General features: G+C 42.5%; 1 protein-coding gene across 5 annotated transcripts; it reads right to left on the minus strand.

The window, feature by feature from the left end:
* Positions 1-4,537: 4,537 nt before the first annotated feature.
* On the minus strand, positions 4,538-21,010 carry LOC139385535 (hypermethylated in cancer 1 protein-like). Of its 5 annotated transcripts, none has more exons than XM_071130675.1 (2): positions 20,674-21,010; positions 4,538-12,432 (listed from the first exon to the last, which is right to left on the minus strand). In XM_071130675.1, exon 2 carries the CDS (start codon positions 12,413-12,415, stop codon positions 10,199-10,201), a length of 2,217 nt encoding a protein of 738 aa, XP_070986776.1. In that variant the 5' UTR covers positions 12,416-12,432; positions 20,674-21,010; the 3' UTR covers positions 4,538-10,198. The 5 variants fall into 5 exon arrangements, with proteins under 5 accessions (XP_070986776.1, XP_070986774.1, XP_070986775.1 ...); XM_071130673.1 differs by having other exon boundaries at positions 4,538-12,448; positions 20,674-20,869; XM_071130674.1 differs by lacking the exon at positions 20,674-21,010 and adding an exon at positions 18,596-18,760.
* Positions 21,011-22,565: the final 1,555 nt, after the last annotated feature.

Genomic DNA, 22,565 nt, shown 5'->3' on the forward strand with positions numbered 1-22,565 from the left:
GCACTATCTTGAGTTCATATGCACATGACACACTGCAAAAACACTACCCATATTATGCATAAAACTGACCAAATGTTATCATTTGTATGGGGTATGGTGGCCATTGGCTCAAGTTACCCCAAGGCTAACATTGGAGTAACAACAAGCTACTTTGATGCTAAGGGTAGGACCTCATATTGTAGCTTACAGAGACCCCAACTGGTGTATAAAACAATCTTAAAACAATCTACTTTGGGTTAGATACAAGCATCATGACACCTATAACACAATAAATTCATTTGAATGTACAACTTTTTCCATGATCTCTTCTTAGATATTTTGGTCACGTGATTACTTTTGTGTATGGTTTCCTAGAAACAAGAGGTGGCTCAACTAAACCTTTGGCTCAACTTACCCCACTTTCCCCTACATGTCTGAATAGTGGAGTAGCCATTTTACCAATATGCTGCATTATGTTTAATCAATCATCTTTCAGTAGAAAGTCTCTCATGTCCAACCAATGTGCCATTGTTCTCTCTGTTATGTGGCACGTGCAGCTGCTGTTGTTGTACTAATCTGCAGTCTGCAACCCCTCTACCTTCCACAGCAGGTGAACTAGGTGAGGGTAGGAGGTGGGGTAGTAACTTCTTTAACACGTTACCCAAGTTAAGGTTACAAATACTTAGCTGGAGAACTCGGCTGCACTATATCTCAGCCATTTTCTACTTGTCAAAAGCAGGAGCAGTCATAACAGCAGAGGATCAGCAGGGAGTTGGGTTGGGAAAGGAATTCACAGAAACACAGAGAGAAGAGTACCATATGTGGGTGAGAACCATGTTCTCATACAAGCTGTTTTCCTTTTGTTCAGCTGCACAACCACACCTTAAATGAGGAGAGGGAGCAAGGGAACGCACTGGACAGGGTGGAGGAGAAGAGGGGAGGACGAGAGGAGGGGAGAGGTGGGGGATCATTGAATAGCTGGGCATAATGTGCTCTGGGCAGTCCCAGACCCAGCTGTTTTCCATTCTGTGGAAGTCCAAGGAGTGGAAGAGGGAGTGGGAGAGAGGGATAGAGGGAGAGAAGGGTTGGGTGGACAGGGAGAGGAAAATAGGGGAAGAGAAATACAGGGAGAGACTCATGTGGTGAAGAACATGAGGGTTGGGTATGACAGAGATCAGAAGAGCAGTACCCTCTTAACAGCTCTGCCCCTCAACAGACACCCACACATACACATGCTAGCTCCCTCTATAGGCTAAAGTGGTGTGTGTTGGTTTGGGAAGGGGAAGCTAAATGCTGAGCAGACAGACAGTGTGTGTATTTCTATATATTCTGTCCTGACTCTGGCAAGGCCCCTGCCCCTAAGGATGAGACAGCAGACAGCACCCTTGGCCTTCTCATCCAGTCCCCCCTCACCCCCGAATTCCTCCCCTCATCTCGGTCCACCGACTCCTTCCCTTCACTTCGGTTCCCTGCCTCCCTCCCATACTTCTCCAGGGTTCATCACCCAATTCCAGACGCCACACACAGCCAGGCCTGCATACTGTCCGCACCCACACGCACACACATACAGATAAGACCACTCCCATCCCTAGATGTCATTTTCCTGGAAGACTACTGGTATGCCTATGCAGAATGCAGAATGATGGTACACTCAGTACCTAGGGCCATGCTGATATGAAACCATCTTGGCAATGCCCTAAGAGCATAAACATGTTCTCAATGTAACCAAAGTGAGTTTAAATGATGTAGATTGAATGTGATCCTTGGCATTTTTTTACACTCATATCTGTGTTGATCATGATCTCATATACCTATGCATGTCAGTGATTAAGTATATGCCCACGAGTCTGTGCCTTGCAAGGAATGCCCATAGGAGTGCTTGTGTGACAGGCTGGGGGGGACGATGGTGGAGGCACCCACCTTCTGTGCCCCCTGACATTACCATGCTGGGTCAGGGCACCAGTGCCCCGATACCAGACACCTCAGACCTTTGCCATTTGATTTGGGGTGTTGCAGGGGGGCAGAGTGAGAGTTGGCACACTGCCAGTAAGGCCCTGCCTTTTCAGACCACCCCATCAGAATGTGCCCTGGGCAGAGGCATCTCTGCCCCGGCCCCGATCCACCACCCCTGCCGCTCCAAGGCTCAGGACAGGAATACAGCTAGCTGGGAAACTCTGGGACATGTATATCATGTTTGTATACAAGCTTCCCAATGAAATCACACCAAAGAGAAGTTTGCATTACACTTTATAGTGAATGTATGTATTTGAATAGAGATTATTTTGTGGCACTGACGGTGTCTATGTTCTGTGTCATAATGTTCCTTTTTGTTGAATGTGAAGGTGGTGGCGCAAGTAGAGCTATAGATTTCAGGTACAGCGTTCTCTCTTTTACATTTCTTTCCGTGTCACGAAGCAAGTCGCAGCAAGGTGCTGGCTATGGATCCATATCCAGATATGTATGTAAATTATACAATGATTTCACATGCTGTTGAATAGTGTATCAGGAAACGTGCACACATGGTGTGTGTCTCTGGCTGCTCTTGCTCTTGCTGACAGGGTAATTGATCTGTTCAGTGTTGCATGTGGACCTAATACGATGCATGGGATTCTGCTGAAATTCTTTCTTCCACATGAGGTTCTTGTCTCTGTTCCATGGGTCTTTATTTCAGAATGCATTAGAAAATATATGGTAATCATCATTGACATTCAGTGAAATCTCAATGAAATATTTCCATCGCAGGTGACAAAAGCTGTACTTTTCTTTATTTGTCTTTCGGAAGGTAAAATAGCTATCTCACTCATCTCAGGTATTTGATGGAAGCCGAATCACAGACCGCGTTGTGTGAGCTGCCACTGTCTGGCAAAATGGGGTGAAACTCTTCAACACAACACTAGGGGCTCTATTCAATCTGTAGCTCTGAGGAGACTGACGATTAAAGGCAACATTTCCGTGGTTACGGAGACTGCATTCGCAGTAAACGCTGCATATGTCGGCGCAATTGGAAGTGACCTTTAAATGTGAACTGCTCTACAATTCAGATATTATTTACTATGGTCTGGAGTCTGGAGTCTGGAGCTGAAAGACAATCTTATTGATGTGGATGGATTCATTCCTTAAAAGTTACAAGAAAAATAAAGTGACAAGACAGACGCTTTGTGAAACCATTACGCAATTCATTTTTATTGCCAAGTTGATTTTGAGTATAGAAACAAACAAAAACATAACATTTTCACAATGGCTTAAAACAAATAAAAGCCTTATCAAAAATGATTTATTTAGACATTGGAATTAAAGAAAAATAATGATAATATCCCACAATTGAAATTTACACACAAAACAATTACCTATAAAACATTTAGACATGCAATAAATACATTCATTTCACTAATGCAAAATAAGAACAATATTGAAAATGTAACATAGAAAAATACTGTTTGGTTTTTTGTTCATTGCTTTGTATTCAAACCCTTGGTTTTTATTTTCAAGAAAGCGCTTGAAAAAACGGAAATATTTTAAATGAATCAAATACAAAAATACTGGTGTGCTTGTTTAGTAAATTAAATTCCATTATCTTCCTGGAAAAACTAGAATAATATCTGATGTAAATTGGTGAAGTTTTACTGTTAAGTTTAGTGCCTCTGTCTTCCCCTTTCCCTACTCAGTCTACAGGCCTGTTGAACTTTCCTTCTCTGTAACCACAAATTCAAATTCTATTTCCACCTCAATCACCTCAGTAAATCCACATTTCTATATGGGATCAAATTGGTTGCGTGTGTGTGTGTGTGTGCGCGCGTGTGTGCATGCGTATATAAATGGGGAGTGTGTGTGTACCCTCTGTGACATTCTGGCAGGCGTCTCAGTGTGTGTTCAGTTCAGGCCGTCAGTAACATTGCCTATTCTTTAGTAATGACTTTTTCTACAAGAACTGACACTCCAAAAGGAGCAGGAAAGCCTAATTAAATCTGACCTAATCTGGAACAGCCAGTCCTGAACAGTGACAGGGCAGTCTGCCATCCAAGTGTGTGTGTGTGTGTGTGTGTGTGTGTGTGTGTGTGTGTGTGTGTGTGTGTGTGTGTGTGTGTGTACGTGTGTACTCATACATGACTATTAGACCCCGGGTTAGATCCGAAACGGGGTACTTTAGGAGAAGTACCGTAAATGAATAATATCATTAGAGTCAAGCCTTGAGATACGGCAATATGATATTCTAGATTAAATGGTGTCCACTTAAATCTGTCTTGTCTGTTGATCAGGTCTGCGGTCTGACTATTTCACTGCCTGGTGGAGACAGAACGCTCCAAGCAAAACATACTGAAGAAGACATGGGGCAGCCACTAGCCACACCACTCTCCTCTGCTTCAACAAAGACTGTCTGTCTCTATCATGGGGAGACTGATTGATGATTTGAAGGCCTGGTAAGAAGAAACCAATGCTGAGGGCACCCAGAGTGAGACGCCAACATGAAAACCTGACGATACAGCAGCTCACCGACACTCAGTTTTTTCTATGTTGTTTACTTAAGCTATGACTGGTACTTTAACTCTCTCTTTCTTTCTCTCTCTCTCTTTCTTTCTCTCCCTCTCCATCTTAGCAGATGACTTGGCTGGTGGAGCTGTGGTGCGGTTTAATTGTGCAATTTCATCCACTCATGTTTACTTTACTGGCATCTTTCTTAGCATATTTCCCCCTGAACATTTCCTTCTCATAGTATCCTGCATTTCCTCAATAATAATGCTATTTTATCTGCCTTTGTAATACACTTCCTGACTTGAAAGCAAGTACATAATAACGTCATCAAATGTTGTATTTGGCCCGTCATCCTCAGTATTGTAACACATGCCTTGAAGTTAATTTTGGAACTTGATCAGGGTGTTAAGAAAAAGAAAGTAGTTGTTTGCGTAAACATTTAGACAACTGTCTTCTTCAGCAGGAAAAACAGCTGGAAATGACTTGATCATGGGAGAGAGGAGGCGTAGGGAAGGAGGAGTAGAGAGGAGGGTTGGCGGCGTGGGCTAGTGGTTCGTGCTGAGTGTCAAGAAGAGAGCGGGAGACAGACAGAGAGGTGAAGGGAAAGCAGTGCTTTGAAGTAAGGAGGGAAGGATAAGTGGGAGGCCAGTGGTTGGATCGGGGAGAGATGGAGGAAGAAAAAGGAGGAAAAGGAGGAAGCAACGTGGGAGAGGAAAGGCGATTGAGGGGGGTCGCGAGGGGGTCGCGAGGGTAATACAAATCATAATTCAATGATTTCTCCAGAAAAGTGCAGTTTGGGGGAATAAATGGAGGAAAGCAGCTGCTTGTAATAAAGACCGTTGAAAGTGTCAATTCTCTCCCTCCCTTCTAATTCAAACAGGTCCACTGTGGGAACAGCAGAGAAATAACACAGATGGACAGGTGCGTTGTGGTCACTCAGCAGATGCACACGCACACCAGACATCAGAGTAATTTAGATAATCTAATGTACTGCAGGGTTATTTCATAATAGTTGACATATGGATCAGGCTTAGGGTTCAAATACCTATACATGTTTCATGAGTTCATAAGATTCCCCCAAAAAAATCACAGGAGTAACAAAATGAAAACCTCAATATGAACATTGACCAGAAAAGTTACAACAAGTCTGCATTGAATGTTTGTATCAACATTGCTTGTTTTTCTAATAAGGCAAAGTCGGTCTGCAAGGCACGAATGAGGCACAGAATATCCCAATAAAATAATTATGAAAAGATTGTCTCTGCATTAAAACTGACAGAGCTGTATTTTTCTCCTGTCTTGTATTGAGCCCTAGTCACGGTCAACAAAATGCTAACGTTCTCTTGGCACACATTGTATAGTAAATGTCAACTGTAATAGTGGTGATATGGAGGGAGGCTGCTCTTCTTTTTCCTAACCAGTTATGTCATAGAGAGCCCTCTTCTGAACTGGTTGTGCTAAAAGTACACCACAAAGTGTGATGTTTTCTTTGGTAATAAGCTTATGAAAGTGGTTGTTAAAAGATCAGTGCAGTCAAAATCGTGATTTCCTGTGTTTTATATATATATATTCTCACACTATCCGGTTGGAATAATACTGTGAAATTGTGAAAATGATGAGAATGCCCTTTTGGTGTAAGAGCTGTATGGGGTGGAGTTTTGGCCAGCCTAAATTAGTTAACAGACCAATAAGAAAGAGAGTTCCAAACCTCTCTGCCAATAACAGCTAGTTTTCAGTTTTCCCCTCCCCACTCAGACCCCTCCCAGACAGACATGTTTGAGAAATTGCTCTTCGCTAAGAAGCTTTTTTTTCTACCATTTTGATTCAAAACAATCACAGTTAGGTACTTAATTGTTACTCCAAAAAGGTAATATTTAAATAAAACCGGCTGCATTGGACCTTTCTGGAAGTAGAGCACAGTAAGAACAGCACTGTACAATATAAGAGTGGACAGGGGTTTCCCCCCCCCTTTAAAAAAAAAGGAAAAAAAAAAGGAAGGAAGGAAGAGGGGAAAAGAAGATAGGGAGGCTCTTAACGTTTTCTGAATGGAGAGGTTTAGAAGTAAGATCAGTCTTTCATATTTAAACAATGGGCTCATGTCCACCCTGCTGAGCTCTCCATGCTCCTCTCCCTCCCTATCTCCATCTGTGTCTCTATCGGTCCACAAGCAGAAACACACTGCACATCCTGCTCAACACTAAAGCCCAGCCACTTTCTGCTCCTCCACACCTCTCCTCTCCTTCACACCACAACTATTCCCAGAGCATACATTAACAGCCATTCATATACTCAAATAACATGTGGACACAAACAGACAATCCAACACTTCTCCCTTTAAACTCGCTCGCACGCACGCACGCACACACACACACACACACGGCCCCCCTGCCCCTGAGCAAGGCACTTAACCCATCTTTACCGGGCGCCGAAGACGTGGATGTCGATTAAGGCAGCGCCCCGTACCTCTCTGATTCAGAGGGTTAAATGCGGAAGACACATTTCAGTTGAAGGCATTCAGTTGTACAACTGTCTAGGTATCCCCCTTTCCCTTTCCCTTTATATAAAGGGTCATTTCAGAACAGTAACGCTGAACATTATCCTGCTTTCTCTTCCTGTACAGATTCGGAGTGTTTTAACGGTGCACAAAAAGGAAAGTGGGAGATAGACTTTCAGTGAGATTGAACTAATGAATGAGAGAGAGAATGAGCAGGAGAGATGTATATTCCCACCATTGACATCCACTTCAAATGGGCTGTTACCTCTTGTCTATGGGACTTCACATGTCTGTGGTCCAACCTCATACTGTCATGATAAATAGAAGATTGAAATTGTCCACTGCCCCTGTCATTTAAACTAGTTTATTTTGTTATAACAAAACAGCTGGAGACTATTTTCTAAATTAACTTTGGAGACAAGTGTGGATTTTTGTGTTCCACGTAGGCTGGAAACAAGCTAGCTTAAAGTGTGTTTGTGGTATGAATACCCACACAGCTTTAGTCTGAGTATCATCATCATTAGCTCACAAACTCCGTCCAGAGAAAAACATCTTCAGGCTATAGCTTTCACCCACTCAGAGCCCAGTCACTGTTTATCTGTTTAGGGAAACACTGAGAAATACATCACTCCTGGTGTGCAACCAAACACGTCACTAAACATTAAGGCTTCGGGTGAAAAATAAAAGACCTAACTCACATAGAGTGTTTATATGTTTCTTTGGAACCAGAGGTATTGCCTTACGTCTTGTCTTACAAGCCCTATCAACATGTACATTTGTATATTCTGTTGAATTAAAGAAGATCACCAGCTTGACTTTTCCTTATTAAGATAATGTCATTGGTCTGAACCACACAAAGCCTCTTTGAGGGCAGTAAAAAAGGAACATTTACACAAAATATTAAGATAAAAGCAGAAAATGTTAATATCACATGTTATCAACAAAATTGTAAGACATCTCATAACCATGAAATAACCACAAGTTTAACACAGGACTATTGTCCCCTCAAAATAAAATACAAATGTGTGTAGATGTCTGTATCTGCTTGAATCTAAGTGTGTACGTATGTGTTGTTTGGTTGGTTGATTGCTGTGTAGCTAAAGTGTTGCGTCCCCATGCTGGGTTCAGTCCTGAGGTAAGCACCAGTTTCACTTTGCTTTGGTTCAAAATCTAAAGAAAGAGAAAGAAAATATGGGACAGAAAAACACACCTTGATATGCTCATTATGCTACAGAATAAAGCCCTTCAATGAATGTTGTACATTAATACAATCCCACAATACTAGGGCTTACTGTCTCAGTCTCCAAGCTAAGGTTTTAAGATTCACTAAGTCTATCACAGTGCATTCATGGCTTTAGTCTTCACATTAACCTACTGAGGTTGGCATTGGCACTATAGTGGTCAACAAACTCCAATCTGACACAAGGTCCGACAACGTAGAAAAAGAAAAAGCCAGCATGCTCCTTGGAATATCTACATTTTTTAAATTGCAAAACAATAAGTGCCTTCAACCCCAAGTGCTCATTGTTTTCTAAAGGAACTGGGTAGTTGATATTGAGACATGCTACTGTACTGTATTGTGCCATGTTTGATAGCCTGTTTAGCAGAGAGGCAGGGAAGCATGGAAGGGCAGATGGTAGGACTCGGCTCGGCAGTGCTCGGATGTCTTGTCATGGTGTGGATCAGAGGGGCTGGATGGCAGGCATGAAATGGGCCGTCAGGCCGACAGACAGTGTGAATTGTCAGGGAGAATGTGAGATTTCACAGGGATTATTGGAAGACTGGGAGGCCAGCAGCTGGGCTGTGCTGTTCACCCACACCGACAGCCCGGCCTGCCGCCGCACCACGAGCAGAGCACTGTCACAGCACTGAGGCAGCTAGCGCCCAGCTCTCATGTTCACAACGTCGTCACATTAGCAGCTCCCAGTCCCTGTGTGTGTGTGAACGTGTGTGTATTAAGTCAGCAGCGGAGCAGTCACTTTGGCCTGTCAATGATAGCACGGCCCTCTGTCTCTCAGACAGAGTAGAGACTACATGGGGGTGGTCAAAAGGTTTTAAAGTGGTTATTTATCTGCAGTATGGGACAATTGTCAGTCCTGATTCTTCATCTGTGTCAGAGGGAATTGCTGCTATTGATAGTGACTGATTGGTGGTAAATGACTCTAGCCTCTCGGCACTGACTTGGGTGGCCTCTCTGTGCTCTCCTCTGGTGAGTTGTACAGCTGCACCCACCGTTGTAAATATTACACAATGTCACAGGCAACACCCATTCTTAGTCTACACTCCACACCACTGGATGTTAAAGCCATGGAGAAGGATTGGCGTGTCATCAGTTGGGTATGCACCATGATGCGTCCCAGTTGTGAGATCACAGGGTTGTGCTCCTCGCTACTTTTCAATAACAATTTGAAGGCACTGGGATGCAAGTCAAAAGAGAGGTTATGGGTTCAAAGGGTTATGGCACTGGGTGTAAGAGTCAGTAAGCTACTATTATTTAATATGAGTCTCTCTGTACACAACATCATGATCATGAAGTACGTAAAAACGGTGGAAAAACAAAGCATAGATCACTTGACTTAAATGGCGGAGCGAATGCTGTCTTCCGTTATTCACTCCCTCATGACTAGAACATCTGGAGCATGGGGTACAACTGAATAGGACGATACAGAGGACATCCAGTACCCCAAAAACTAAATGAAGTGTTCCAATCACTTGCAAATCCCAAAGGTTTGGCTTTTTCTTTTGTGCAGCGTTCCTTTCAGTTCTGGACAGGAGCCCTGAATCATGTCCATATGTGCTTTTTTCCATGTTATATACATTTACAACAGTAATAGTACAATAGTACATTTAGTACACAGGTTTAGGGTCTGATTGCAACACTTTCTTGCAACAGTTTCTTTGGTTTTTCATAACGCACAAAAAAATAAATAAAAACAATTGCTTTTTGGTTCTCAATTTGTTTTTGGCTCGGTGGTTTAATAAAAAAAACCTGGTTTACATATAGATAAATACTACACTGTTTTGAGTGGGTATTCCTTGGTCAAAATATAATAGAAATAGCACAGTTCTTCTAGGAAGGTTTTTGAAATGCATATAATGCAAACTTTGGAAAGAAAGGCACTTATAGGAGTCTACACAGTTTGTGGGCATTCTTTAGGCCAGGTACAGGTATACTGATGAAGTTGAGTTGAATGACGTTAGAATACTGTAAGTTAAGTTGTGTGCCCACAGGACTGTTTGGTAGCCAAGGCCATCTTAGCTGGGGGAGTAGCGGTCAATGATACGGGAGTGGGAGTCAGAGAGGGACCCTGGGGGAGGGGGCAGGGCCTGGATCCCCAGGACATCCATCTTGTCATGGTGGTTGAGGCGCAGGTGTTCTGCTGCCAGTTTGGACAGCGGGAACAGGCTCTCAATTGCATGCTCTGCCAGTAGCTCTGAGGCCTTCTCCTGCTTCAGCCCCAGGTGCTCTGCTGCGTATTTACTCAGGGGGTAGATACCTTCCGCAAAGTCTAGCTTTAGCTTTCCATCGGCCGTCAGAGCTCCTCCGGCCCCCCCACTGCTGTGCATCTTCATGTGGCTGATGAGGTTGCGCTGCTGGGCGAACTTGCCCCCGCACACCTGACACTCGTAGGGCTTCTCCCCGGAGTGGATGCGCATGTGCTCTGTGAGGCGGTACTGGCGGGTGAAGCGCATGCCACAGTGGTCGCATGCAAAGGGCTTGAGTCCCAGGTGGCTGCGCATGTGGCGGGTCATGGTGCCGCGCTGGGTGAACTTTTTGCCACAGATGCTGCAGGGGTAGGGCCTTGTGAGCCAGTGGGTCTTCTCATGCTGGCGCAGCGTGGCCGGGTCCTTGTAGGACTTCTCACAGGAGTTACAGCGATAGGGTCTGATGATCTCCCCCAGGACCCCAGGAGTCAGGCTCTGGCTGGACTTCCCCTCCAGGTAGGACAGGCTGCCCAGGCTGCCATTACCGTTGCTGTTGCTGCTGTTGTTTTTGGGGTTGCTGTTGCTGCTACCCATCTCCCCTCCAGAGTACAGCTCCTCCTCTGTGTGGGTCTCCACATGGGCGTTGAGCTGCTCAGAGCTGGGGAAGCCCTTGTCACAGGGGATGCACACGTACAGGTTGTCCCCAAAGCTCTCAGGCTCGTAGGGTAGGTGGAACCTTCCCATGGCCCCTGTGGGTGATGGTCGACCCTCACTACTGCCTGTCTCCTCACTGCCTGACCCACTCTTCTCATCCTCCCCGTCACAGCCCACCCTACGGTAGCGATCATCGCTTTCCTCCCCTGCCTTATGATGGTGGTTGTGATGCTGGTGGTCTTGGTCTCCGTTTCGACCCCCTTCCTCCTCATCCTCGTCATCTTCTTCATCTTCAGCTGTGTATGACAGTGGCTCATGCTTCACCCAGCGGTAGATGTTGCCCACCTCCCTGCTGGGCTCTCCAGCCTCTGTGGGGGTGTCAGGGCTGGGGGGGCAGGGGTAGTGGTCTGGACCTTGGGAGCTGGAGCGGTGGAGGTGGGGCAGGTGGGGCCCAAGGGGCTGGTTGAGGTGGGGGTAGGAGTGAAGAGGGAGAGACCCAGCCTGATCAGCCGTTTCCATCTTTTCTGTGGGGTAGGCCCCGCCGTTGGCCCCCAGCATGGGGCTAGTGCGGCTGCTCAGCCCCCCCTCCCGATCCTCATCGTTGTGGGGCAGGGCATGAGCCAGGTGGGGGTGGGAGGGCGTGTTCTGGGACTGGGAGTTGGGACTCTTCTTGGAGAGGTCCAGGCCATAGATGGGGGAGCAGTTCCTGTCAGAGTGAGCTGGGCGCAGGCTGGGCTGGGCAGGCAGGGCTGAGGGTGTGGAGGGGAACACCTGAGGGCCCTGTGAAGAGATGGGGGCATACAACTCCCCTGCATGGGTGGCATGGGGGTGCATCGACAGCTCCTCTAGTGGTGGGGCTCGGGGCGTGTGGGTGTTCCCAACTCCACCTGGGTAGCAGGACTGAATAACAGGGGTGGACACCCGATACCTGCCCCCTCCCCCTAAACCCAAACTATTGGGGCCCATCTTCCCATAGCGCAAAAAGGCAGGAGTGGGGCGGAGAGGGTACTTCTCATTTCTCCTCAGCTTCTTCTTACACAACGCCACTAAGTCCAGTAGCTGCAGATAGCTAGCTGCAGCCAGCACGGCCCCCAGGTTGGGCTCTGTTGGGGAGCTGGGGTCTCCTTCGGTCAGGCGGCCCGTGTAGATGTAGTCTAGAATGACCCGGAACACCCCAGGACTCACCATCTCATGGTCTAGGTTGATGAGGTTGTCATGGACGACCAGGGACTTCAGGTAGAGGCTGCTGGCGGCCAGAATGTTCTTGTGGGCTCGGAACAATGCATTCTGCACCACGATGATGACATCACACAGGAAGCCCTTGGTGCGCTGGGTGTTGAGTTGCAGGAGGAGGTGCCTAGCATGACTTGGGACTTCCATGGCATGGAGCATCGTCGTCAGACCGCCACCTAAAACAGCAGATATCTGTAAACGTCATGCAGTGCCAGTAGTATCAGTCCACAATCAGTTAATATCTACTATACATATTTTTCTAATATGTTCTAATATGTCTGCATGACATTGTGGTACATTCTCCCATTAGTTTTTGTCTTCTTTTTATCTATTTAGGTGAGACATGTAAAACAAATGTATTTTTCATACATCAAATGTAATCTCATTGCTGGCAAGGGTCTAATTTGCCATCTGAATATAAAAAAGAATTAAAGTGAACTAAAATCTACTACCGCCAGACATCTCAATCTTCAATTTGAATTTAGGGCAGTCAATTCAGGAAGTAAAGTTAAATAACAATTTTTAAAAAATTAAAAAATAAATGCATCCATTTTCAATGACTTCCCAATAAACTGAGGAGTAGAAGCATTTTTTTATTATCAATTTTTGATTTTGAAATTAAAATCACTTCCTGAATTGACTGCCATCATTTAGAATTGACCCCAGCCCTGCTAATAGCTGAACTATGCCACTGTATCCCCTTACTTAACTTAGTTTTGATTAATTGTATTGATTCCATGTAAGGAAAAGCGAACAGATTGGCTTCAGTTTACAGTAAAGGCAGCACACGTAGGAGTCGCTCTATAAAAGTGAGCTATTGCTATAGCTGAGCAGCAGTTGAAGGTTTTGTCATTATCAGAAACTCAAGTGTACACATTCACTTCCTAAACTGAAATGCTAAGAGAGAGAGAGAGAGAGAGTGAAAGAGAGACAGAGAGAGAGTGAAAGAGAGAGAGAGAGAGAGACAGAGACAGAGAGAGAGAGAGAGAGAGAGAGAGAGAGAGAGAGAGAGAGAGAGAGAGAGAGAGAGAGAGAGAGAGAGAGAGAGAGAGAGAGAGTGAAAAAGAAAGATACAGATATGGATATGTTTTCTTGTTGCCGGCTTCCATACAGATAATCCAACGGTGGGGTGTGCAGTGTTTTAAACAAAGCAGAGAGTGACCATTTTGCAAGTATGATGAACAGCAGGTATAAACCTGTGGAGGCAGAAGACGAGTCCAAAAAAAGATGTGTCTTTGAGCTCCCATTCGGCCCAGTCATATAAGGAACTCTGATCACACAGGGTGTAAATCAAGGCAAAATGAGAAGGTCCAATGGTTTAACTTGAGATGAACTCTGGGATTCTAATGTGCACACACATGTTTCTCGCATACCAATGTACACACACACACACTCACTCTAACACACACTCAAAAGTTGTGTATTGTTGTACTAAGGCTTAAGTAAACATTATTAACTGAACAAATTTAGTAGGATGCATTGTTCAAACATTGGTGTCTGAGGATACTTTACTGGTGAGATGAAACAGTTTGTAACTGTCCCTAAGGGCTTGGTCTCGCTGATGGGAAACAAGCAACTAAATAAATATGTCCGACCGTGGTCTTCCTGACATAAGTTCATCATCTTATTGTTTATTTCATTGACTATAAGCCCCCAGTCAGAGGGAAAGGGAAGCATGAGATTTCAAGCGGACATTTAATTACCTACTGAGCCCTCCTTAAGACACTATTCTACCCACAACCAGGCCCTGCAAGCCCACTGCACACCACACATAAACATATCAAGAGATCCATCTAAAGAAAAGCAGTGTATGTGGTTCTTATACAGAGTTGTATACCCTGGCTGTCTCATAGCCTTCCATTCCTATCATTTAAAGACACACCTCAGTCTTGAGGAGTTTTCTGTGTAGTTGTGTTGATATATGTTTAGCATTACCCAAAAGTAACTTAGCCATTTAAAACATGGTCTCGTTTTGGTGCAATAAAACCCATAACCTAACCATTTACAGGTTTCCACTGCTGCTCTCTTAAACGCCGCGGTCTTTAATTTCTCCCAGGTCATATTTTACTGGACATTCCACAGTAAGAGGAGCAAATCAAAGAAAAGGAACAGGTAATTCAATATGGCTCATATGAAAATTGATATTCAGAGCGATTGATAAGTTATACATTAACAGCGCAAAGAATTTCAGGCATATATCTGAGCACTGCGCTACTCGATTGGAGCGCTGTGCGTAAAGCTTAGCCCTCATAGGCTTTTACGCATTAGGTTGGGACAGGCGCGGATGTTTCCCCAGGGTGAATGGGAGTGCACCATACACTTTTATTCTGTCACAGCAGGCTATACATGGCCTGAGAGAATAAAAAGCAGCATGAAACAGAGATCTAGGCTACTCTGTCCCCTTTACGCGATTCGACAAACATACCACCACCTTATGGGATGGCAGCCATCAATTACTAAATAGGGTTTTACTTAAATGTTTCAAAGGTAGAGCAGAAAAAATAGCAGGCATATATTTATATACAAAAAATAATAATAATCTGGAAACACTGTCAAATTTACACGCGCATCTGTCCAACGCACGAGAGTGGGCTTGCATGTATGGCACAATTATGCTTTACTTTGCTTAGGTTCGTTTCCGTTTGTTTGATTGCTATCTTACTCGGATGTTTTATGAAATCGTTATCATATCACACATGTACGCTACAGACAGGCACGCACGCGCGCACGCACACACAGACACACAAATGATCCATGGTCTAAACAGCTAGATAAAAAATAACCTTGCACGCGGCAGCGCACCGGCCTCCACCACTAAATCCCTGTTTCTCTTGCAGGTGCATGAAAAATCAACGTGAATCCGCTTGTAACCCATGCATAAAGGCGGGGTTGTCATTTTCTGCATCGTTTGGATATATCAATTGCAAAAATAAAATGTTAAATGTTAACACATTAAAATCCGTTATTTGAAGAAAATATTAATTGTGGGGTGAAAAAATGTATTAGAATGAAATATTATTAGCGTGATCATTCAGTTAGAATACACGAATAAACTGTCTGTCATATCTGTATAATTTGTGTAATATGCACATTGTGCTTTTTCTCTTGTTGAAAGAGAAGGAAGTGTTACCAAAATAAATATTGTATTAAAAACTTTGTCTGAGCATCAAGCATTAACAGTTAGGCTATTGTATCCTCCTGTCGGCCTATCAAAGACAGCCCTCAAATCCACTGAGCCAATCAAACGTTTTAAAACTGTGAGAGAAGCATCTCATTGCAAGTTTATATTCATTATTAAAATATCATTAACCTGCACGATATAGGATGAGGCTACTTTATTTTTCATATTTTTGTTAATTGTTAATTCTCAATTATTACACATGTTTTTAAATCATTTGAAAAAGAGGTCACAATGAGTGACCTTTTGGAATATGATTAAACAGTAAGTGGATATTGAAGGTTCTTGTGTCTGTTATGTACATTCTGAATATTTTCCTGTACCATGATTTGTTTCCCGAGTGGTTGGTTATAGGTGAATGCTAGATTTGGTATAAGGGTGACTTCGTGAAAGTCACCCTTATAGTCATCTTTTGGACAGTTTGGAATCCATGATACCTGTGTTGTGTCTGAGTTGTCACTGCTCTGGTATCGGGGTGAGGCTGGGTTTAGACTGAGAGGGTCTGCTCTAGGTTAAGAACACACTCCACACTTCCTATCCACTCCTTCTGCCTGTCTGATTTACAGGGAACGACTTTGTATGCATGTAGGTTTACCATGTTTATGCAAAAATTCCAGATTCTGGTATTAATTAGAGCAACTTCCTACACAACAATATTGATCTGGGACATCAGTGTAGTCTTTTTTCGTTTGAGAATGGTCTATTTAAGGCACATAATAATAAATTAACGTTGCAAAGAAAAAAATATCTACTTAATGATAGCAAATTAAATGCTAATTGTGTTTAATGCATGCTTTATTTAGTCTATTCCAAATTAATGTTTCGAGTAAAAAACGGAAATTTGGGGAAATAGCTAAACCGTTTGTTTTCATGCTGTAAAATACTATATATCATTGCAGTTGTCATTTTGTTTACTGGCATAGCATGAACCCTGTCAAACCACAAGGAAAATCTGTGAGCCGCTGAGCTCTATAGCTTATAAGGCCTTACGTAGCAGGATATTTTTGTGAATGGGTTGTATAAAAGCAGTAGAGCATGAAACCTTATTTAATGAAAACCACACTTGAGGCTTTATAAGTAGCCTAAGGGCTGGGTGTCCTGCGCTTAGCCTAAACAGTGCAGAGAGATGGCTCGAATTATATCGACATTGTTTGATTTTAGACAAGGCCAGAGACATTTGCATTTTACACTTCCTCTATAGTCAGAAGGCTAGATAAGTGAGTTTAGATGTTTAGACACAGCCGCCAAAATGAGTCTGTCACCTTATCAACGCAACTACGCCTTTATCTTGGATATGAATTTGATTCGCTCTGTCGTTGACTTCCTTATAAGGGGCATTTCAAATGAGACACTCAGCTGAAACTCCCGAGTTGCGCGCCTCGTCTCTCTAGAATACAGACCCCCAGATGTCCTTTCATAATCCCGCCGTAGACATGTTCTCACGATCCCCCGTTATTAAATGTGCCTCTATCTCAGAGCCACGGTGATAGCAGTTGTCAAATTGACAAAAGATCCCTTATTACCATAATTGTTATAGCGATGTCTCAAAAACCAAATCAAAGTACTCAAGGCCTATCGATGGACAGAGAAAAATGGTTTCTCAAAAAATATTTGTGTATTTTTTTTATAATGGTTGTTGCTGTTAGTTTCCTTGTCACTACTAACTTGTATAAGAAAAGCCAACAATACTTACTTAAAAATGTGCCTCATTTTTAAAACTATATTTTGCCTGCAGTAGTTTGTAAAGTTGTAAAAGATAAGTCTAGTTTTATGCAACCATGTCTTAACTAAATCATTAGATTTGATTGAATACACACCAAGAGGAGAAGTAGGCCTATAGGCCTACAAACTCAAAGTCCTTTTAACAAAATATACTCGCCTACTCCTGAGCCCTGTCAACTTTTTTAGAAAATGTAATGATATGTATACTCAATACGTCCATTAGGCTATAGACCTTTACAACATGTCTTAATAAATACTTTAAGAATACTTTAAGAGTATTAAGAAATTGACCATTTGAGAAGTAATTTGTTATTCAGGTTTATAGGATTTCTTTAAAAGATAGGGTACATTTTCCACAACAACAAAACCATTTTAACATGATATACATGATTTAGGTATCCTAAATCTCGCCTTCTCTCATCCCTACTCTTGTAATCTTGTCCTCGCATTAGACAAATCACCATCGTTATCTCAGTCAGATAACCACATGAGTCTACACTAAATCCCCTCCACAAACAATGTAGAAAGGGAAATTCAAGCAGCCCTACATTTAATCGAAATAACTGTAGATTAGTGATTGCCTATGACATAGGCCTATACATGCCTAACGTGTTGTCAATCTTTTTTTGATGGATTAATTGTATTTCATACACTCTCTGTACATTTAAGTGCTGTCGTTGATCTAAACAGAACGTTTAAATAAACGACAGCACTTAAATGTTGTCATATAAAGGTACAGAGGGGTTGGGAGAGGAACAGAACAGGTACAGAAGATAAAGCAATCATCGCTCTCCTTAAAATGAAATCAACTCCATGAGAAGCGCCATGAACCCTTCATTAGTCCGATGCTAGGGCGAGCTGTGATCTATAGCTGCACCGTGGTGGGGTGTGAACTCTGCACCGAGACCCACCGCATCACCCTACCTCTGACTGAGGATGAGGCATCATGCTGAACACCCAGAGACTTAACTACACTGTTTTCTGTATACAACTAGATAACTACACAACCATCTGATGGCAATAGGTGACATTTAGGCTAAACCTACTTCACAACAAATAATCCAACAGAAATCTTACCTTGTTGTAGCTTTACAGAATTTAGTCCAGTGATCCATTTATTAGCATGATACAGTTATGTAGGATATTCGTAGTTTGGTAAAGTGGAAATGAGAATGTTTGAATTAAACAAAAGATACCTCACATAAGCAAACATTTCTTTTTACAAACAAAAATATATAGACTAAGAGGTTCCATCGCAAAATGAGGAAAACGCGATTATGTTTTGCTTTAAAAAAGACACACAAATTAACCAAACACTAAACGCGCGATAAACCCCGTATGTTCACATAAAGATCGCTAAAAAGTTAAATATTGGTCTCAATAATGTTGCCTGATCTGTAGCTGTGCTGGACTTTAAAAAGCTGGTATTGAAACGTTACCTGGATGCCCGATCTCTTCTGCCATCCGATCTAAGTCTCCCTTAATGATCATCTCAACAGTCTTTTGGAGTAATTTCTGACGTTTCAACTTTGAACTGCCAGCCTCCAAAAACCATGCCAGTTTTCCAAGCACGACTGCCAACTCTTTTTATTATTAATTGCTATGAATTTCTTGTTACTCTCTTCGTACTCACTCTCTCTCGCTCTCCCTGCCCCTCCCCACTCCCTCTCTTTCTCACCCCTTCCTATAAAAAAATACGTGCTTAGTACAGCATCAGTTTCCTCCTATTTTATTTTGTAATTTCCTCGGCATTTTTTTGTTTCGAGGCAATAACGTGCGCGGGGATGATAATGGAGCCTCTATGCACCCTAAGTGTTTTAGCGCCCCATGTGATGTCAGTCTTTAATAAAACTAAAAGGTAAACTCGAGGGCAGGAACTTCAACTGACCCCCACTTGAACTTCACAACACATCGCGGCTTCGTCTTAAAGAGACAGGTCTTTATTGTATATCACACGGCCCACTGCAGTCCTACACTGAACTGAAGTTTGGAGACATATGAGACCCGTAACAAAAATGCATATTGTCAACAATTAGACTATGAGGAAATAGCCTACACACCGATAGATGATGGCTGGTTTATTCATATGCCATTTGACTGAAACTGATCTATAACACTACACCCTTTTAGTTAATGGATATTTCAATTATTTCATAAGGTTAATCTTATGATAGTGTTTAAAATGTGTACTAGTCCTAGTAAAATTGTGTACTAGTCCTAGTGAGTGAACCTTTGATATCCTATACGGATGTGACATTCTACAGTCCAACCCCCATTGGCTAATTTAGAGCCACCTCATCATTAGAGTTTGGTGTCAAGTGTTTGTAGCCCAAGGCCTAACGAGTCTCACCTGCTTACGTAAAGACAAGCAGACAAGAGCTTACAGTAAGTAAACTGCCACAGCCCATATCCTGCGAGACTCGAAGCACTGACAGAGGTGGGCGGGGAGGAGCAGAACTCTGTCCCCTGATATTTGTATCCATCCATCAAATATAACTATAAGGTAATCCTGCAACCATGCACTATATAGTAACCTAGTGGTGTAGTCATTGGCCTTATTTGTTTTCGCGCGTAAACGTTGTTTCGTGCGTAAAACGTGGGCCTATTTTGGAACGGAAAAGGTACCTCTATGTTATTGGTAGGCTAAATATATACGCAGTAACAGGTGATTAAGTGTACACATAAATTGTACTGTAAATTAGCTCAAAATAATTACAATATTTTCATAATGAAGCTGTTAGGGTTGTTTAGAGCTTTTATGCAGGTTTGCTTTTGTTTTCAGACCTATAGTAATTCAGTGTTCCACACACAGTAGTACACACTTCTGAAATTGATCATGTTTGTACAATAACAAATTATTTTAGCCTAGGCGTTGCTATTTTTAGTACACAGTTATAGTTGCACTATTGGCTGACAGTCTGAAAATCGTGAAATCTCTCTCAACCAGCTTTTGTCATTTACATCAGTTGTACAACTTTTAGAAGCTGAGCATATGTCAAATTATTTTTTTATATCAATTGACTATATGTATACAATCTTTGGCTACTAATTATTCAATATTTCTGTTAGTTGTCACTGCGAATGGGCCTTTTGCCCTTATCGCGAACATCTTAATAAGTTAACAACATTATTTTGAATTACTAAGGCATGTTTCCTCTCTCATTCCAAGAAAAAAAAGTAACTTGTCTTCAATAGATTTTTTCAGATAGGCCTAGAGATGCTCACGAGAGATTTTGTTTTAAGCAACCTCACGATAATATAACGTTTTAAAAATGCGATATAACATGCCAGTTCCGGACGCGTAAATTTAGTCTATACTTGCCAGCTGTCAGACAAATGTTTTAAAAAAAGTTTATAAAAATATACTTAAGTAGGAGAGCTTTTATAGCCTATTGCCTTCACTGACTAAATGCACCTAAAGTCGCAGTAAGTATGTCAATATGGGATGTCAATATGCATGAGGCTAGTGGAGGACATCGCGCTCTCTCTATCTCTCTCACATCTGTCATTTACCCACCTCGGACTCATGTCTGGTGTCGTGGCCGTTTGTGAGTTCTCCTCCTCGGGATTCCCCCATCCAGACTTCCACGCTCACTCGCCCAAAATTCCGTGCTATTAGCAACCTCTTCCGTGCTTTCTCCTGTTCTCTATCACTGCTCGCCCGTTCTCTCTGTCCCGCACACTCTTTAATTTCTCACGTGCTATAGTACTATATCAGACACCTCTTCAGATTTGGTCGGGGTCCGATCAGACCAAGGTTTATGGCCGGGTGGATGCGCCCACAGCGACACCCAATGGTTGGCATTCTAGGATGTAATGCGCAGCAGCAGCAGCCTTCGTTGCGTAAAGGTACTGTTATTCACTGCTAAACCAGTTAATTTGCATTTTGTGCTTATATTATATTTGGAATTATGAAAAATCCATATTACACTATTGCTTTGTTTTTTCAGTGTATATACTTTCTCCATACTCCAAGCTGTATGTGAACATTTTCTGTCAGATTCACTGTATTACCAGACATGCCAGTGTAATGGGGCAACCTCAATGGATTTCGCATAGAACAGATCAACCCATCAGTAAAGCACACAAAACCATACAGATACCAGTCATAATTTGTTCCAAAACGTTCTAATGTGATGTCATTTATTCCCCTTAATAATGACACAAACATGGGCACAATACTTTTAACTATCTATATAATCCATAATTTAGAAAATATCTAAAACTGTACCAAAAACATTACCTTTTTTTGCAAAATTAGGTGGATTATTAAAATCAGATACATTGAGGTTAATATTTTGTTCATATTAACATATCCTGTCTATTTTAGACAATCTGTTATTTTGAACAGGAAATTATATGTCAACTTGTTTGTAAATGCATGAGTCTAAACTTCTCATTTGATAGTGCTAACTACCAAATATTTAGCAGGTGTCTAAAATACATATTCACTGTACATGACAGAAATCAACAAGGGGTCCATAAGACATTTGATTAAGTCGATTTAGTTATTTTGGTCAATCAGTGAGTCACTGAAAGTGAGTTTCAATCAGTCTTATCTTTTATGATCACAACGACTCAACCGTTCCCTATAGAAGATTCTATAGGCCTTGCTGTGGATTGTGACTGCTCCCTCCAACACCCAATCCTCCCATTGTCTGACCAACACCATGTCAATATGATAAGAGCTGCTACAGGTTATTATGAACACCACTGGACGGATCCCTGATTATTTCACCATCATTATTTTGTTGCTGCGCTTTAGACAAAAGATGTTGATTTAGTAGGGCACTTACCGGGCAGAAGCCTATTCGTGTCTCAGCCAACGTGTGTTGTGGTATTTCAATCACAATAGCAGCTGACAATCTTCTGATCCAGGGTCTTCCTCTTGGTATTATCCAAGTTCAAGATGCTGCTGGCTGCTGTTTCATTAGAGTGGTCAAAGTCACTCGAGGCCTCGGGCCTAGCTTGGTGGAGAGGAGAGAGAGGAGAGAGAGGATAGGAGGTATTGTCTCTCACTTCCAGGTTCCCATGATGAACTGTTGATAACCTCAGTCACAGTGGTGGGCAGAATGGAACCAGACAAGGATATGGGCCATCTAAGGATCTGTGAGAGAGCTTCGATACATTTTCATAGTATAGTACAATAATATAACATGGGAATACACCATTTTATTAATTCAAATGTTGTTGTTTTGTTTTGGTTGTAAAACACATATTAGTATTTGTACTGAATATCACAACATAAGAAAAAAACAAGACTGTCAGAAAAAGTGGGTTGTTGGGTAGGCCAACATTACGTTTCTCACTTCTCTTCCTACTCTGGCTGATTTGGTTAGGTAGACCTAAAGTACACTTCTCTCTTCCCTCCCCTCTCTTCTCTCTCTGTTTGGATATAACAGTGGTCTT

The sequence above is a fragment of the Oncorhynchus clarkii genome, chromosome 27 (genome assembly GCF_045791955.1).
Source record: "Oncorhynchus clarkii lewisi isolate Uvic-CL-2024 chromosome 27, UVic_Ocla_1.0, whole genome shotgun sequence".
Taxonomy (NCBI): Eukaryota; Metazoa; Chordata; class Actinopteri; order Salmoniformes; family Salmonidae; genus Oncorhynchus; species Oncorhynchus clarkii.

What these genes read in the sequence shown, in the direction of transcription:
- LOC139385535 (XM_071130673.1), bottom strand. Translation starts at nt 20,733, where the DNA reads ATGGGGGAATCCCGAGGAGGAGAACTCACAAACGGCCACGACACCAGA. An exon ending in ACACCAGACATGAGTCCGAG is followed by an intron (nt 12,449 to 20,673) that starts GTGGGTAAATGA and finishes TGACGTTTACAG; the next exon opens with ATATCTGCTGTTTTAGGTGG.